The sequence below is a fragment of the Rattus norvegicus genome, chromosome 5 (genome assembly GCF_021556685.1).
Source record: "Rattus norvegicus strain SHRSP/BbbUtx chromosome 5, alternate assembly SHRSP_T2T, whole genome shotgun sequence".
Lineage (NCBI taxonomy): Eukaryota > Metazoa > Chordata > Mammalia > Rodentia > Muridae > Rattus > Rattus norvegicus.
Window position 1 is genome coordinate 138,040,001 of NC_141538.1, and position 18,336 is coordinate 138,058,336.

Here is an 18,336-nt window from a genome sequence, read left to right on the forward strand (position 1 = left end):
AATCACTGTGAACTCAGAAAGCATGGGAAATTTAGTCTTAAAACAACATCAACAAAACAATGGGTTCAGCTCTGGCGGGGCAATGGATGACCCCAAGAAGGCAAAAGGTGGACCAGGAGAGATGGGCTGGCAAGAACTTTTCAGGCCTTGAAATTACACCAGGTCACTCTGAAAACCTAGAACCAATAGCATCCAATGGCACATTGACACAAGTAACCTATTGTCTTTTTATCTCAAACAACAGCAAGCCTACTTAGCATGCAAGGCACGTTTTGTGAGGGAATACTGCCACCAGGCCCACAGCCACCGGGATCTGTCTGCTGGAGTGTATTCTGGTTACTCAATCTTACTTGATCTTGATATGCTCCCTTTATGGTGGCGAAAGGTGGTGGCAAGTCCTCTGGAGCTCGCAGTGGTGGGGCAGGGAGATATAAAATGGTTTGAAGGCAGTGCCCCAGCTCTGCCCTCTCCATACCGCCTTTTTCCTGTAGGCTCGGTGACACTTGCTGTCTAGCCTTTGCCATGAACCTGCAGAAGAGACGTTTGCTCAAAGTGCACCGACTCCTTTGCATTTTTGCAAGCGAATACAGCATGGGCTTCCTACACACATGGGAGAGCACCTCCTTCCAGGTCTAAGTGGCGTGTGCTTTCAGAGGCTTTCTACCCCTGAACCGGTCCAGTACCAGTGGAACTCAGGTAGACACCCACTTTCATCCTTTCTCTCCAGGACTGCAAGAATACAGCCAACATGACTATTCCTGCTGTACATAGACAGGGTGTGTGTGTGTCGGGGGTGTGTGTGTGGGGGGGGTGATATGCTGGCAGCTGTGTCTGGCTCGTTAACCAAATGTGGCCACTTATATGGGTTTATTCCTCAGGGTTGGAGGTGGCAGCTGAATGGCTGACTACTTCTGCTTCTGCTCCCAGTAGGCCTCACTGCTGGAGAGGTAACAGAGCAGGGAAGGAGGGTCCATGAGATGCTACAGTTATGCTGTGCGCTTTAAAGTTCGACTATGAATTATCATTTAGAGTCATTGTGGAGACAGGTCTCCAAGTATATGTGTGAGAGATTATCTAGATTAGGAAGACCCACAGGGACAATGGGTGGCACCCTTCCAGTAGCTGGGGTCCTAGAGAAGAGAAAGAGGAGAAAAGAGCTATGTGTAACTCAAACAGCATGCTCTGCTTTCTGACTGGATACAATGTAGCCAGCCACCTCCTCTTCCTGCCACCACGCCTTCCCTGCCGGAGGGACCAGAAGCACTCCCTCCATCCTTAAATTGCTCTTGTCGGCTGTTTCACAGCATCAAAACAGGTCACTAATACCGCATGTGCCATTTAGTTCTTTTTCAGTGGCACATGTGGCCAGGTGGAACCAGGAACTCCTGATGAAATTGTCTCAGGAACCTGGGTGATGAATCCGATGTGGCAACTCTATGAGATAATTTTACTGGAGTTTCAGGGTGGTGTGGCTGGGGACTTCTGAGGCTTAGTAAACTCTTCCTCAGTGATTCCTGGAACAACATGGTCCTGGGCTTTGAGTCAGAAAAAAAAAAAAAACCTTAGACTCCGTGGCCTTGAAATGGACTCAGGTGTCTTGGGGGCTTCCTGGGGAGGGTCCTTTCAGTTACTGAATGCATTGATCCCTTAGTGATAATTGGGTTAGAGGTCTTCTTGTTTGCTTTTTTCTTTTAAGATAGGCTCTAACTATTACCCTGGCTGGTTGACCTGGAACTCTCAGAGATCCCCCTGCCTCATCCTCCCAAGCAATGACATTATAGTGTATGCTGTCACACCTGGCGGGGGCCTCATTTTTACTCAGCTTCGAGCTCAGTCCTCAGTGGGACTTTAGTAATACTGTGAACGCTGGGACATGTGTCGGATTTGGCAACAGCAGAACAGAGAAGGAGCAGGGAAATGCCAGCCTCCACAGAAAGTCCTTCTGTCTTCTTAAAGTTGTTCCCAAGTTCCAGGAAGACTGGAAGTGACTAGAAGCAAAGAAGTTGGCAGCCCCTTCTGGCTTCATTCACCATTCCAGAGCAGTGTTACTTACAGTCAAACAGAGGTCCCCTCGAGAAGAACGGGAAAGCAAACAGCAGTATTTTTGGTTTTGTTTTTTAATAATTTATTATTATTATTTTCAGTTTATATCCCCATCACAGCCTCTCTCTCTCCTCCCAGTCCCACCCTTACACACACACACACACACACACACACACACACACCCCGCTCTTTTAACCCAGAGCCAGCTAGTGGAATTCTAGCTGTGCATTTTTATCCAACAGGTTAACCCTGAGCATCTATCTACCAGTGCTGGGCTGATGTGTGCACTTCTGGCACAATATACACACTCATTATTCTGCTCTTAAAGCCCTTTTCAAAGGACCCTGCCAGCTAGGCATGGTGGCCCCAACCTGTATGCCCAGCACTTGGTTGATGGAGACAGAAGAATCAGAAATTTAAAGTTAGCCTTGGCTACATTGTGAATTGGAGGTCAGCCTGCACGAGACCCTGCTTCAAACAAACAACAAACAAACATAAACAAACAAGAAACCTTAGAAACAGGAGGGCTAAGGCTCTCAGATTAAAAGTCATGACTGCTTCGAGGAGTGGTCAGGTCTACGGAGAAGGGAGCCAGTGTTAAGTGGGGTACAGGGCTTCTCATCTTTTGCCTGCTCAGCGTCCTTGCTGAGCTTGGATGACACTCTGAGCTTCCTTTGGGAAATATGATCATGCCTTTGAAAAGAAGTGATGGCTATCTGTCACTCCAAATGGCTGTGTGGAATTGAACACCTCGGCGGGACGTTTAAGTCATCAGTGCAGAGAGAATAGCTGGGAGGTATCCGGAAAAAGTGCTGGGCCAGGGCTGGAGTTGGAAGCCTGGGTTTGAACTCCAGCTGTTACTGATTAAGGGCGTTTTTAGAAGGTTCTCCTAGGAACCCTGACTCAGAAGGTTAGCGGCATACTTCAGATAAGAGTGAAATCACCATTGTTGTACAGGCCCCACCTCAGGATCACACCAGATAGCCCAGAACCTGTCTTATCAAGGATTGGATCCCCAGAGCAACTCACTTCCTGGTGCTACTGTCCACCCGCCTCCTCCTGTCTCCCACATAACCTCTCTAGTATGCCTGCCCAGCCTTTCCATTGTGCCCACTCCCCTGCCACAGCCAAGTCCCTTGGCCCCTCTCTCAGTCACTTGGTCATCCTTGCCTGGCGGATCCCCAGGACTGAGGCCCTCTCTTCACCTTCTCCCCACCTACTTACTCTTGGAATGGCAGAGAAACAAACACAGTCGCCTGATGCTGGTTAATCTTCCAGTCAGCTTGACTGGATTAGAATCACCCAGGAGAGAATGCTAGGTGTGTTTGTGAGGCTGTTTCCAGGGAGGTTTAGCTGACGAGGGGAGACCCACCCAGAAAGCAGTGACACCATCCCCTAGTGGACTGACTAAGAATTCTGGGAAAATGGAGAAGGCAGGTGCAGCACCAGATTTCACGATTCTGCCATCTGACTGTGGCCTATGTGACCAGAACAGGACATAACCAGCGACTTTATGCTTCCACCGCTATGCCTTCCCACCATGATGGACTTTGTCCCTTTCTTTATACTGTGACCCCCAGATTAATCCCTCTTCCTGTAAGCTGCCTTTGTCAGCTATTCGGCCACAGCAATGAGAGAGACAGCTAAGACACCAGCACTAGACTGATCACACACTGAACCTGTTCTCTCTCCCTTCCCTGGGGTGATGAATTCCCACCCTTCTCTCCTCCAACTTCAGCCTCCCCATCCCACGCTTCCTGCACATCGCTTCCTATTGCTCTGGAAAAACAACGCCACCAAAGAGAACTTCCTGAAGCTTGCACCTAAGCCCTGATGTATTTACCTATATAGGTCACCTTCCTCGTGTGACTCAGAGGAACTCTTTCCAAAGCTAGTTCTGTGCACCTGACCCCACCTTTGACTCCTTGGGAATAGCCCCACTCCGTTTCATCGAGCTCCTTCCAGTCTCCCCTGCGTTATTCTGATCAGCATATGAACATAGTCCCTCCTCAAAGAAAATCATTTTCTTCCTTCTCCAGGCCCCTCTCCAGTGTCTGCTGTTTCTGTGTTTCTTTACAGCAGAATTCCCCGAAGAGAGTCGTCTCTGATTTTCTGTTTGCAGGCACATGTACCCTTCAATCCAGCACACCACAAATCAGGGGGGTCAAGGTACTCAGAGACTCCCGCTTGCCAGTTTCATAGCATAATTGACTTACTTGTAGCATTAAGAGCTAACCAAGCCCTCTCCCTTTAAATGCTTTGTTCTCTGGCCAGGTCGCCCGTCACTGGTTTGCCTCTTAACCACACAGGCCACTCCCTAGTTCACCAGTCTCCTGGCCTGCCTCTCCTCTCCCTGACCTCTGGCACGCTCCATGGTTTTCTCTCTCACCTGCTAGTTGGCTATCTTGCCCAGACCCACAATTTTTGTTTTGTTTTGTTTTGTTTTGTTTTGTTTGCTGGTTTCCACATTTTGCTGGTTCTCCATCATACATGCTCAGGACTGCTACATCTGGGCCACTTTATACTATGCATACTGTATGTGTTTCTAGGATGTTTCTTAGGTATCCAATGCGCCCCCAAACTGAGGGTCCTAGCAGCAGAGTTCCCCATATCTTGTCCCACTATGGTCTTCCTGCTTTGGCTCTGATCTTCTGGACGGGATTCTTGATTTCTGTCATTTTGCCAAATCCGAAATCCAATATGCAAATCTTATCGACTTGGCTGTCAAGTTGTATCTGTAATCTGAACATTTTCTCTACTGCCTCCTGGCTTCCCTGAGGCCACATCTACTCTGACTTAAATGCTTGCATCAGCCTTCAAGCTGACCTCCCTGCTTCTACCAGGGCTCCTCAAGTTCAAAACTGCAGTGAATGGGTCACCCTCAGGCGGAACAGACTTACAAGCCTGAGACACTGATATTCATTTTCTCACCTTCCTTGCACACTCTGTCTAGTAGCATCGTTCCCATTGTTTGGGCAAGGCAGCCGTGCTCTCTGCTGTTTTTTCTTCTCCCCAGATATTGACACGGTCATGATCTCATTTCATCCAGCCCTCCCTCTACAGTCAGGGTTATGATTTGACCCCGGAGTGTCTCCCCCAGTCTCATACTTTGAATGCTTGCTCCCCGGCTGGCGGTACTGTTTGGGGGAGTTCTCAAAACTTTGAGGAGTGGGGCCTAACTGGTAGGCCACTGGGTTACTGGGGAGTATGTTGTCTCCGCCCACTTCCTGTCTTGCTCTCCGCTTGTTGGTCTGCACACCATGTTGTAAACAGTCTGTGACATGCTTCCCTAGGCGAACTGGCTCCTTAGCCACACCCTCCCTGCCATCTTGGACTGAGAGCCTCTCAAACTGTAAACCCAGACCAACCTTCCCTCCCTGAATTCCTTTTTGTCAGGTAGTGTGGTCACAGTGATAGAAAAGTTATTCATTAAATATATATATATATATATATATATATATATATATATATATATATATTTTTATTGTGGGCCATCAAAATGGTTTCTGGGTAAAAGAACCTGCTACCAAGCCTGATGATCTAAGTTTGATCCCCGGAATCCACGTGGTAGAAAGGGGGAGCTGACTCCTGAAGGTTGTCCTCTGACTTCCACAAGCATGCTGTAGCGTGTGTGTGTGTGTGTGTGTGTGTGTGTGCACACGTGTGCAAAAATAAAAAAATTACTAATAAAATGTAATAGTTGGGGCTGGGGATTTAGCTCAGTGGTAGAGCGCTTACCTAGGAAGCGCAAGGCCCTGGGTTCGGTCCCCAGCTCCGAAAAAAAGAACCAAAAAAAAAAAAATGTAATAGTTATTAAATGTTGTAAATTTTGCATCAGCGGTGGGGACACTACTTTGATTAAATCTAACCATGTGGCTTTTAGGCCTTTAGAGCCAGTTTTTGGTAGGAATTTGGAAGCATTTGGAGAAGCAGTCTACAGAAGCCCTAAAATACTACAAGCAGAATTTAATGGGTGACTTTGTGGGATTTCAGAAGCTGGAATCCTGGCAGGAGTGTGGACAATAAAGGCTGTGGTCATGAAGTTTCAGATGGGAACTGTTGGGTCAGGAGTTGCCTAAAAATCACACAAACACCGATCTCAGTCAGACTGGGATGCTTTATTGAATGTACACCCTGTAACCGATTGATCAGGGCCATAGCCCAGAATTCAAGGGCAGAGCCACTACCCCAAACAACTTTCTCTGTCAGCTCATAAAGGTTAAAACCGCAAACCCCACAATAAACTCATATGCAGATGCAGGAAGTGCTGCCTGGTGGTCAGCTCCGACTCAAGCCATTTTAGACATAACAGTTCACGTTGACCTTTAATTTGATGGGTCCTATGTAAAGCTTTATGGGAATTCTTAAGACTAACAAGCCTCATACCGAATATAATAGGATATGTAATCAGCATGATCTTGCTCTGAGTCCAATTACTTTTCTGCGTCAATGACTGGCAGACATGTTACAGCAATAATAGGAAATAGCTGGCAGGCATGGAACAAAATGGCTACAGCTATGCTAGGGTGGCAGCCCTCAACAGGAACAAAAGTACTGTGAATTTGGGTGAGAGGCTTTTCCTGTTATATTCTGGCAAGGGCTTGTCTGCATTTTCCCTTTATTCTGAAACACTGAGTGAGACTGAATTCACAAATGATGTGCTAATTCAGCAGAGAAAACTCCAAGGTGGCCCAGCATTCAGGCTGCAGTGCAGTTATGGCTGACTGACTTTAGTTAGGTTTATAGTGAGGACTGCCAACAAATAGCAGAGAGGGGAAAAGTAAAAGAGTTGTGGGTGGGCGATCAGTGGTTTATCCTGTGCGGGGCAAAATGGAGCTCGAGGCCATGAGTAGGTATACCAGCCCAGTGAACCCAGCTGTCTTCCCTCACCTGACTGTGGTACTTCTGGCCATCGGCATGTTCTTCACTGCCTGGTTCTTCGTTTATGAGGTCACCTCTACCAAGTACACGTGCGATGTTTACAAAGAGCTCCTCATCTCCTTGGTGGCCTCCCTCTTCATGGGCTTTGGAGTCCTCTTCCTCCTGCTGTGGGTGAGCATCTACGTATGAGTGTCCAAGGGTACCCACCAGGCGGCTCACCAATTCTCTGCTTTTGTAAATTAATTTTTTACCATTGCTACATGTCCCACCTGCTGTTTACAATAAAGGCAGATGTGTGAAAAAAAAAAAAAGAGTTGTGGGTAAGGAAGCCATAGTTGAGAGAGAGAGAGAGAGAGAGAGAGAGAGAGAGAGAGACCATTAAAGAGAAGCTGTAGTGGTGCACACCTTTAATCCCAGTTAAGAGACAGAGGCAAGGGGTTGGGGATTTAGCTCAGTGGTAGAGCACTTGCCTAGCAAGTGGAAGGCCCTGGGTTCAGTCCCCAGCTCCGGAAAAAAAAAAAAAAAAAAGAGGCAAAAGCAAGAAGATCTCGGTGAGTTCAAGGCCAACTTGGTCTCCTGATCTACACAGAAAGTTCCAGAACAACTAGGGTTACATAAAGAGATTCTGTACCAAAAGAGAGAGTGAAAGCGAGAGTGAGAGCAAGAGAGTGTGTGTGAAATTGAGAGACAGAGAGAGACAGAGAGAGGGAGACAGAGAGAGAGAGAGACAGAGAGAGAGAGAGAGAGACAGAGAGAGACAGAGAGAGACAGAGAGAGACAGAGAGAGAGACAGAGAGACAGAGAGAGACAGAGAGACAGAGAGAGACAGAGAGAGACGACAGAGAGACAGAGAGAGACAGAGAGACAGAGAGACTCACAGAGCTGTGCATAGGAAAAAAGATGCCTTGAATACCTTCAGGAACTGGTAAAACCCTACCTTTCCTTTGCAAAGACTGTACCACCATGTGTTCTACTCCAGTGGGTCCATTGAAAGAAGTGTTTTTCCATCTTCATATCTGTGCCAGGACGGTGCATGGTCCACACAGAGCTACCGAGAAGCCTGGTCTGCGCCTTCAGAATGACAAGAGTGGGAGACAGTCACACCAGCGGTGGCAGAAACCCAGACATCAAGCCCTTTAGGAAATGGAGCAGTAATGATGTGCAGATTAATGATATTTCTCCACAGGATTGCATTGCTGTGAAGGAGAAGTATGCCAAGTACCTGCCCTACAGTATGAAACGGTACATTCTGCAAAGCACAACGTCCTATCAAGTGTGCCTTTGAGATTATCCACCTGCTCACTGGTGAGAACCTTCTGCAGGTCCTGGTGAGTGCCATCATCAAGTTCCCCCCACCCCACCCCCCTGCCCCTCGGGAAGACTCAACACAGATTGGGTGGGCCACCGGTGACATGGCAGGCTGTGGACATTCCCCCACTGTGCCGAGTGAATCAAGCCATCTGGTTGCTGTGCACAGGTGCTCCCGAGGTTTCTGGAACATCAAGACCTTGCAGATGAGCTCATCGATGCTGCCAAGGGCTCCTCCAACTCTTAGAACATCAAGAAGAAAGACGAACTGAAGCGTTCGGCCAAGCCTAGGCACTGATTTCCCAGCTGCTGCCTAATAAACTGTGTGCCCTTTGGGATGCCCCCTCTCCCAAAAAAGGTAGTTTTTCCAACTTCGACCACCCAGACACTCTTCTGCAACCGTGGTCCGATGAGCATGACAGCTGCTGAAGCTGGCATTAGAACTTGGTATCATTCATGTAGTGCTGACCAACGGAGTTGGATAACCATTCTTAAAGATTCCAGAGAGGAACCGTGAGGCCCGGCAATGTAATAGGGTTGAGGTCCCTACCAGTTATCGATAAACCCGCGAAATAAGTCCCAAGTTGCAGTGGAGACTCTAGGATGTCTGAGATGCCAGAACGTGGTGTCTTCCGAGGAGAGCTGCAGGTACAAAAGGGACCTGCAAGACCAAGAGAAGAGGCCATGTGTGCTGAGAACAAAATAAGCCACAGAGACAATGCTGTCTAGGTCTGTGGGAGCTCATGTCATGATACGCTGTCCCTGGATGTTGGTCATGGCACTACGGAGGCTTAACGTTAGCCTCACTGGCCTTGCTTTGATCTCACTCTTTCTTCTCATAGCAAGATCCCTCTCTTTTTTTTTTTTTCAGAGCTGGGGACCGAACCCAGGGCCTTGCGCTTGCTAGGCAAGCGCTCTACCACTGAGCTAAATCCCCAACCCTGATCCCTCTCCTTTTAAGATAGAATGTGTTGCAGTAAAAATAAAAACTCTAGCACGACCGGTTCCTGTGCATACCCTGGCGGTCATGCTCTCACTAGTTCCAGCTCCAGCGGGCCATTGGAACTAGCGCTAATTTATCTCTCCCCCCTCCCCCTCCCCCTCCCCTTCCTCCTCCCCCCTCCCCCTCGTACTTTTTTTTTTTTTTTTGGTTCTTTTTTTCGGAGCTGGAGACCAAACCCAGGGCCTTGCGCTTCCTCGGCAAGCGCTCTACCACTGAGCTAAATCCCCAACCCCTCCCCGTGTACTTTTTGAGCCCACTGTCTGCGAGCCATTCCAACACAGCACCTTGTCAGGCCGCCCCACCCCCACTCACAGCTCTCTTGGCTGGTTTCCACCAGGCCAGGCATACAGCATCTTAATTCCATGGCTGGCCCAGTACATCCGGCAACCATACACTCTCTTGAACTCAATTAAGTTGCCACATGAAAGAAGACATCACACAATATCCTCTGATCCAATTGATAAGATATAATTTGCCCATGTAGACAACACAAAATCCTGTACACACCCATTTCTTAAGAACAGTCATAACAACCTGTAACTATGTGTGCACAGAGAAGAATCTTAACGTCCGCCGCCATGTTCTCTCAGCTGCTTCCCCCACCCCCACCCCCACCGTACCTGTCTTCACCTGAATAATGACATCAACCTACAAGAATGTTGACTCTGTACCACTGTACATTGGGAGTTTATAACTTCACTTTACATACAGGGAGGGACTCACAGCTAAGAGATTATTCTGAGTTTCAGGGGAGACTCCACATAGACTTTTGAATAATGTTAGAAACATTAAGTTTCTGTGGACACTTGAAGTTGGACTAAATTTCACATTTTAAAGATTCTTACACCATAAGCCTTTGGGGATGGAGTTTGGGTATGAAATGTCGCTCATAGGCTCATGTTAAGAATGCTTGGTCCGCAGCCACTGATGGTAACTGGGAGGGTCTCAAACCAACTGGAGGAGGCAGGTTTCTAGGTCCTCGAGGGTGTGTCATCTTCGACCATTTCCTACTTTGATGTCTGCTTCTGTTTCCACCCTTGATACGAACAACTCCCATCACACTCTCTCACTTGCCACAACTTGAACGACCGGCATACTTTCCCTCTCGTGATAGACTGAAGTGTCCGAGACAGTGAGCCCAAACCAGTCCTTCCTCCTTCGAGCTGTGTCTGTCCGTGTGCTGGTCACAGCAATAGAAAAGTGCCTAAGCCAGTGAGTCCCTCTTATCCCGATCTTCTGAAGTCACAGCCCCCTGCCATGTTCACATGAAGCACTTTTACTCTGGAAAAGGATGATTTATTTTAATGTATGTGTGTGGTGTTTTGCCAGCCTGTGTGCCTATGCGATTGCTGCATGCTAGTTCCTGTCCAGTGCTGGTGAGAAGAGGTGTCAGATGCCCTAGAACTGAAGTTACAGATGCTTTTGAGTAGCCATATGAATGCTGGGAATTAAACCCAGGCCCTCTGAAGGAACATGTGCTCTTCACCACCGAGCCATCTCTCCTGTCCCTGTTTTACTTTCAACACTCACTGTTATCTGAAACACTCTTCTTTCTCAGCTGGGGTAGTGCCCATCATTGTTATGGGAGACCAATGGCAGCAGCGTGCGCAGCCTTACCTCACGGTTGCCAGGTGTCAGGGAAAGGTCGGACTGCATCAGAGCTGTGTAAACGCTTATGGGATGGTGTGCATTGTGTCAATATTCGTAGAATAAAGGACTGATGGGTGTGTAGGGGACCATTTGTTTATTTCCTCTGCCAGGGATTCATGACATTTCTTTTTCTCAGAGCCTCATTTTCTCCATTTGGCAAGGGGATAATTAGCATCTCCCTCACAGGATGGCCATGAGAACCAATGAACTGGTCCTTTCAAAAGTTGGCACAGGACTGGGTGTGGAGGAAGCACACACCTTTAATCCTAGTACTCTGGAGGCAGGGGCAGTGAGTCTGAGGTCAACCTGGTCTACATAGTGAATTATAGAGCTACATAATGAGACTATTTTAATAAAATAAGTAAGTGTATGTGTTGCATATATTATTATATTTATACAAAATGTCCAGAAAAGGCAAATCAACAGACTGAAGGGACAGGGGCAAAGAAAAGAGGAGAGCTGTGGCACAATGTAGACTGGGAAAAAAAGGGCCCAGTGATGAGTTAACCTGGCAAGGGGCTAGTACTGGAACCAGGGACAGAGGACATGATAGGGGGAACGGGTAGAGAATGTCCTTTGGTGTGAGAAAAGTACCATGACTTCAGTAAGAACCACACAGTATTGTGATCCCATAAGGTACCAATTTCCATGCTTGAAAGTGTCCAACAGGATGGGTTTTAGGTCTTGAGAATAGGGTTCTATTACAGAAACGTCGCCAATTAAAAACAAGCACGGTGCCTGAGATATCATAGGTGTTGATTAGATTAGCTGTTGGTGAATGATTTCTTAGCTTCAAAAATAAAATAAAACCCACTTTTCATGGTGCCTCGCTGTCTTACCTTTAATAATATCCACGTCCCTCTCATTTGTTCCACCTCCCAGGCCCCGCCTCCCAGGCCCCACCTCCCAGGCCGTCTAGATTGTCTCCCCATTTTCACGGGATCCCGCTTTTCCTCAACCTGCACCTCCATCCCACCACATCTCCATCTTCCTCTCCATTCCTCCCAGGTTCTTCACCTGTCAATTATTAATTTACTTTATTTACTTATATCAATTATTAATTTATGTCAACTCATCAGTTTATTTCAGAAATATTCACTGGTACCATTACAGATGTTGGGGATAAGACATGATAACAAGATAGATACAGACATCGTATGATGGCTCATAGCTCTGAGCTGTGGAAGCAAAGGGCAAAGCAAAAGAGAGGAGAGGGCAGTGCGTCCCAGACTAGGGAGTGGCAGGGAAGTTTTGTTTTAAAAGCTCCCAAGTTGGGACTGGAGAAGTGAGGAGCCTTGGAGGAATACTTTTCTGGGGGAAAGCTAGAGATAGCTATGGTGCAGGAGTTGTAAGTGTCGGTTGGAAAGTTAGGGTCACAGCGTGCAGAGCCCAGAAAGCGGGAGCATTGCAGGGTCTGGGCAAAGAATGGAGGTGAACTGAGGCACGGAGTAGAGTGGGAAGGGGCCCAGTGACTGGGAAGGGTCAGAGTTGAGGTGGCAAGGGGCTCTTACTGGTGAAGTGGGGAGGACTTCATCCTTACAGACTCTAGGTCTTGAATATTAACTCCCAACCTCTAGACGATCCCGCCATGCTCCTGCCGAAACAAAGCAAAGCAGAACAAGAACCCTCAAGACAGACGGAGTGGGACAGCACATGCCTTTAACTCCAACACGTGGGAAGCAGAAAGAGGTGGATTTGTCTTTCCAAGGCATCTTGGGCCACACAGGGAGATCCTGCTTCAAAATAAAATCAAACATACACTTAGCCAAAACAACACAACAAACACCTCATGAGACCCAGAAATCTTGGAAAGGAAGAGACCGAGTGCCCATTAGCAATGTTGGCCCCAAAAGGCTTGCCTTGCTACAAGCTGCCACACCCTACCAGTGTCCCCAGCAAGGCTTGGGAGCAGTTGTGGGAAGAAGTGATCTGAAAAGCCACAGTACTTCGCAATGGAGATTAAGACAAGCATTCAATTTAAGGCCCTGAACCCACGCTGGCTATAGGCAAGAGGAAATGGATGTTGCTCCCAACTGGGAGAGACTTTGGGACAGGCAACTTGTCTGTGTGGAGAAGCAGCCATTGCTTCTGGATGAGCCAGGGCTGCAGGCGATGCCTACCGCTCAACATCCTAACGCATCCTCTAGAAGATAAAACAGATTTTCTCAGGCCTGAAGCCTGTAAATTATTAACCCTTCCGGTTCCTGCTCTCTTCTCTCCCTTCCCACTCCCCAGCCCTTTGTCCGTAAATTGAAAACCTCTTGGAACTTTTCTTTAATCATCCACTTGGCAACTCCTCTGGGCAGCCTTCTCTCCAGCTGTGCCCTGCTGCTTCTGTGGATCCTGGAGTACCCATACACCTGCCGTCCTTTCTCTCGGAGTTATCTGTGGATCTTGTCCAGCCTTGGGTACTATGCTGGGTATCTGAGGCTATCTTCCACCCTGGGAGAACTTCCAGGTATCTAGGAGGCAGGCTGGGTGGGGATGAGCCCAAGACCCTGACAAACACTGAACCAAGGGTGTCCCAGGCTATGCTGGCCAGGGCAGAGGTGACCCCTGAGCTGTATCTTGAAGGACAATGAGGCACTTGTCCTCAAGATTGAGGCAAAGAGAAAGAAGAGAGAGGCCTAAGGGCCTGGCAAGTAGATCGAAGGTACCAGGAGACCCAAAGTTTGAACCCCTGAGTAGATGCTTCAGTGTACACACACACACACACACACACACACACACACACACACACACACACACACACACGCCCGCATCGTGTGCTAGCACTTTTCAGGAGAGATGGGAACATGCTTGGTTCTCTCAGGCTGGGAAGACTTCTCACTGCTCTCTCCCCCGATGGTACCATCTGGCTTGTTGCCTTTACAGGTCTGTAAAACTCCCAACTTCAACTTTGAACTTTGTACCAGCCCTGGAAATCCATTTGTTTATCAGGGCTGGTAGCCGCGCCTGCTGAGATCTGTCCCTTCAGGGACAGGCTGGACCCCTGCTGCATTCCAGTTGCACTAATCCACGGCAGTGGGGGAGGGAGCAAGCTTGCTCCCCCCTCAACACTTGGTGAGGTGTGAGCTGAGTCCTCTCTGCTGAGGGAACTGCAAATCCCGGCGGCCGTCCGCCCTCCCTTCACCTGCACTTCCGCCCCGCCCACCCTGCCACCGTTCCAGGTGAGTCAAGCTTCTGCTCTGGCCCGCCCACCTGTCCAGGTTCAGCAGTCTCAGCCGGAAGCCACCTCCACGGACTGTGCACTGTCTGAAGGTGGGAGCGGAGACGGGATGTTGGGGTCGTGGGAGAGGGTGCTCAGGTTTCTTCTGATCCACAAGGGCTCCTGTGTGCAGCAGAGAAACTAGATCCAGTTGAGTGCGAGTGTGTCTGCAGATTTGAGGGGTGTGATTATGGCGTTGTGGGTTGTGAAATGACAGTTGGAGGGGGATGGGCAGTCAAGTGTGGGCTGTGAGTTCAGAGGCATTCGGAACGTGACTTTGTGTGTATCTTTGGGAAGAATTTACGGAGCAGGGCAGGGAAAGAAGGGAACAGGTGTAAAACCTTTGAAAGGTGTAAATGAACCCATTGTAGTATACAAACAGTTGTCTTTTGAGTACTGAGTGCCTTTTAGGTCTCCAGAAGGCAACCGAAGGTTGCTTGGAAATGAATGAGCAAACTAGGCACGTCCCGTTTCTGAGGCTTCCCTCCCCCACACAATTGCTTCTCTCCCACACTCCTGCATTCACTTTACAAGCCTGGTGCACTGAGCCCAGAAACCCAGCTTCCCAGCCCCCCACCACAGCAGGCACACACCAGCCTACCCAGCCCTCTGCCTCAGGGAAATGTGTGACTGGTAAAGGCCAGTTCTGACTGGATGCTGCTGAAGCCCAGGTCACCTGTAGACGCTGGAGCAACCTCACCAGCAGGACGGTCCGATCTGAATGATAACTCTGAGAGCTGAGGAGTGAACAAGCTTAGTCTCGTGCTGGGTTTTCAGTCTCCCCTGTGCCCCAACTAAGAACAGGATTCGTTTGGCCTGTCGGGGAGCTGTAGTACTAGACTCAGAGTTGGCTGCAGGAGTGGATGGGAGATGGTTAGATGCCTGTTAGGAGATGGCAGCTGGGGACGGGTAGCTAGAGGGACAAAGAGCAGGTAACCTGACCTGCTGTGGCAGAGGATAGGAAGGAAGGCTGAGCCACTGGAGCAGGAGGCACTGCATCTTGAGTGAGGGCATCCTTTGGGTACCACATGAAGAAGTATGTCCAGGGAGGCCTCTAAGCTGGGTTTTCAGTTCCCTGCCTGGCCATTCTGCCCAGGGACACTTCTGACTCTTGACACCCTCCAGTAGACACTGCCTGGCCCCAGCCGTCCCCCTCTTCCTTCCCTAGCTGTGCCTCAGATTCATATGCATCTCTCCACACACTGTTGACCCTCTGAGGCTTCCGAGCCTCATCTCATACATGTGTTCTTCTCAAACTCAGACGCCCTTCCCCAAGGCTTTCCCAGCCCCGAGTGCCATGACCCTCCCTCATCGGGCCCTTTTTATACTTAGGTGGTCCTCTGAGATGGTTCCACTGGAAGGCCTGGGGGAAGCCTGGCTCTCTGTTCTCCATGTTCTTCTGTTCTGTCGAGGTCTGCTCCAGAGCTGAGTAGCCCCACACAATTGCTATTGGACTGCCTCTCCCCTGACTGCGATCAGCTTGCCAGGGAGCGTGCCAGGCTGCGTTCTGGTGTCAGAGCCCTGAGTTCAAATTCTGGGGCCTCAGCTGAATCACTTTCCATTTTGGGGCCTCAGTGCATGCACCAGTAAAGCAGGAATGGCGTTATACTTATGTAATGGGTTTTGTGAGCACACTGCTAGTGCCAAATCCTTAAGGGATGGCTATTAAGAACATCAGGAATTCCATTGTTGGTCAGTTCTAGAGCTGAAATCCGCGGGCAGCAGCTTTGGGTCTATTTCGTGGGCCAGTGGTGTGGGAAGTGGGATGTATAATACTCCGACATGGCTGTAAGTCTAGTGTGGAAGGCGTGCCCTCTGTGTAACCCTTACACCTCTATTTTTCAGGGCTTGTGCCCCAGGGCTGCCTGGAGCCTTGGGTGTCCCTGGAGCCAGGACTTTTTCTGGCAGAAGCCAAGGCTCACCGATGTCGTCCACGACTGCAGCAAGCTCAAGTGAGTGGTAGAGAGGTGTGGATGGTTGAAGACAGATTGGGTCCCCTCAGCTGCTGAGATGGGAGGAAGGGCTCTCTCTGCCCACACTCTCTTAGCCTGCCTGCCCCCCACCAACCGCCCCCGAGTAGCTCCATCAGGTAACTGCTTGTAACTCCATCTCTTTCTCTTCAGCCTTGTCCTTAGGGGTCACCAATTCATCAACCTTGGATCCTGGACAGGGCACCGGGGGCCGGGCATGGCCTGTGCTGGTAGGGGTTGTGCTGGGGGCGGTGGTCCTCTCCATACTCATAGCACTCGCTGCCAAGTGCCACCTCTGCCGCAAATACCGTGCCAGCTACCAGCATCGCCCGCTGTCCGGAACAGGAGTTGGGAACCGCCCACAGGTGGGTGAGGATGAGGATGACGACGGCTTCATCGAGGACAATTACATTCAGCCTGGGGCTGGTGAGATGGAGACTACAGGAAGCCGGGACCACTTCTCTCTATAAGTCCCATCTTTGGACACTTCCCTCCATGCCTGGCAGTTTAAAGACAGTGACACCTCAAGTCTCAGGGTCAGAATTCGCTAGTACCTAACGCTTGACCAGGAACCTGTTTTCTGACATTGGTCGCCAAAGTGACAATTCTGTTTCTCATTAACTCTCCGAGGCTCCCCGCTGTCCCAGGATACAGCCTGACAGTGCATGAACGTGGGAAAAGGCCCCTGTGAGCAGACCTCTTGATTGCCTTTCTTTGACCCCCACTTCCTACTTTACCCACTTCTTGGGCTGCATTGACACCCCTCACGAAGGCAGCCCCGACCTACAAGTCCTGGGATTTCACACAGGTCCCAGCAGAAGACCGTGCCAAACTTCTTACCGAATATTTTTTTCTTTTCAATAAAGTATATGACTTGGTTATAATATATCATGTTTTTCACAGTAATTAATAAATCTATTTTAATGTTGGATTAGCATAAGAAATCGTTCCTTTTACATTTCTCCAAACCTAAAGGCATTGCTCATAGCTGGAAGATACTGCCCAGACCTTCTTTCCTTCAGCATCTCTCTGGCTACAGTTTATTTTATTAAAATGGCTTAGAAGGTAATGGGGCTTGCTGCCAAGGCTGGTGTCCTGAGTTCGATCCCCAGGACCCACATGCGAAGGGAGGGGACCGACTCCCAATACTGTCATCTTTTTTCTTTCTTCCTTTTTTAAAAAATATTTATTTATTTATTCCATGTATGTGAGTGCACTGCAGCTGTCCTCAGACACACCAGAAGAGAGCATCGGATCCCATTACAGATGGTTGTGAGCCACCATGTGGTTGCTGGGATTTGAACTCAGGACCTCTGGAAGAGCAGTCGGTGCTCTTAACCGCTGAGCCACCTCTCCAGCCCCCTCATCTGACTCTTACATGTGTGTGTTGACTTGCTTGTGCCGAGCACAAAATAACTATTTTAAAAGGCATAACAGTCTGTTTGTTGGTGAATGACGCGTTCATTCGTGTGTGTTGAGCGTTTTGATCACATTAACCCCTCTCCCCTCCCCTCCCTCTGAAGCCCCTCCTCCCATCACACCATCCCTCCACTTTCGGGTAATCTCAGATTCTCACACAAGCTTGCTTACAGGTGCTAAAGAAGCACACTCCCCTTCATGTCCAAGGGCTTTGCATTCACAGACTCAACCAACCTTGGATGGAAAATATTTGGTGAAAATGCCCACAGAAACCCAAATAATTAAGCTTTGACTTCACCCCACACACCATTATTTTGTGCCGAATCCACGAAAATGGAACAACACGAAGGCATTCTATTAAGAGTCAAAGTGGGGCTGGAGGGACGGCTTAGTGGTTAATACCACCTACTGCTCTTTCTGACTGTCTGGGTTCAGTTCCCAGTACCCACAGAGTGGCTCACAACCATGTGTAACTCCAATTCCAGGGAATCCAACGCCCTCTTCTGGTCTCTTCCAGAACTTCATGCACACACACAGAGACATGCAGGCAAAACACCCGGATGCATAAAATTAAAGGAACTGGAATGAGATGGGAGACTATGCATGCGGTATATGCAAATACTGTACAATTGTGTGTAAGGTGCTTGTGTATATGGATTTTGGTTTCTGCAAGGGATTCTGGGTTACACGATTCCAATGGACAGTGGTATTTGTTGAATGACTGAGGAGTGAATTTAAAAAGATCAGGAAATAGAGGTAAACATGGAAGATTTCATCAAGAATCTCAGTGACGGGAAGGCCAGGCAGCGGTAGTGCACACCTTTGACCTGGCAGGGGCAGGGGCAGGGGCAGGG

General features: G+C 49.0%; 1 protein-coding gene, 1 long non-coding RNA gene and 2 pseudogenes across 7 annotated transcripts in view; all 4 read left to right on the plus strand.

The window, feature by feature from the left end:
- LOC148006012 (uncharacterized) overlaps positions 1–11,710 on the plus strand; it is a 20,777-nt gene extending 9,067 nt beyond the window's left edge. The window contains exons 1-3 of one of the 2 annotated variants that reach the window (XR_015620464.1): positions 312–696; positions 8,111–8,252; positions 8,402–11,097. This is a non-coding gene — a long non-coding RNA (uncharacterized LOC148006012). Of the gene's footprint in view, positions 1–311; positions 697–8,110; positions 8,253–8,401 lie in introns of those variants that run through there. The other variant, XR_015620465.1, reaches the window with a different exon arrangement.
- On the plus strand, positions 6,840–7,235 carry Tmem258l2 (transmembrane protein 258 like 2; annotated as a pseudogene). Its single transcript, XR_015620463.1, has one exon. The product of XR_015620463.1 is annotated as a transmembrane protein 258 like 2 (transcript).
- Rps5-ps1 (ribosomal protein S5, pseudogene 1) lies at positions 7,932–8,570 on the plus strand (annotated as a pseudogene).
- A 1,096-nt stretch (positions 11,711–12,806) lies between the features above and the next one.
- On the plus strand, positions 12,807–16,991 carry C5h1orf210 (similar to human chromosome 1 open reading frame 210). Of its 4 annotated transcripts, none has more exons than XM_087549880.1 (4): positions 12,807–13,343; positions 13,760–14,055; positions 15,939–16,045; positions 16,217–16,949. In XM_087549880.1, the coding sequence occupies exons 3-4, from the start codon at positions 16,018–16,020 to the stop codon at positions 16,531–16,533; spliced, it is 345 nt and encodes a 114-aa protein (XP_087406006.1). In that variant the 5' UTR covers positions 12,807–13,343; positions 13,760–14,055; positions 15,939–16,017; the 3' UTR covers positions 16,534–16,949.
- The last annotated feature ends 1,345 nt before the right edge of the window (positions 16,992–18,336 follow it).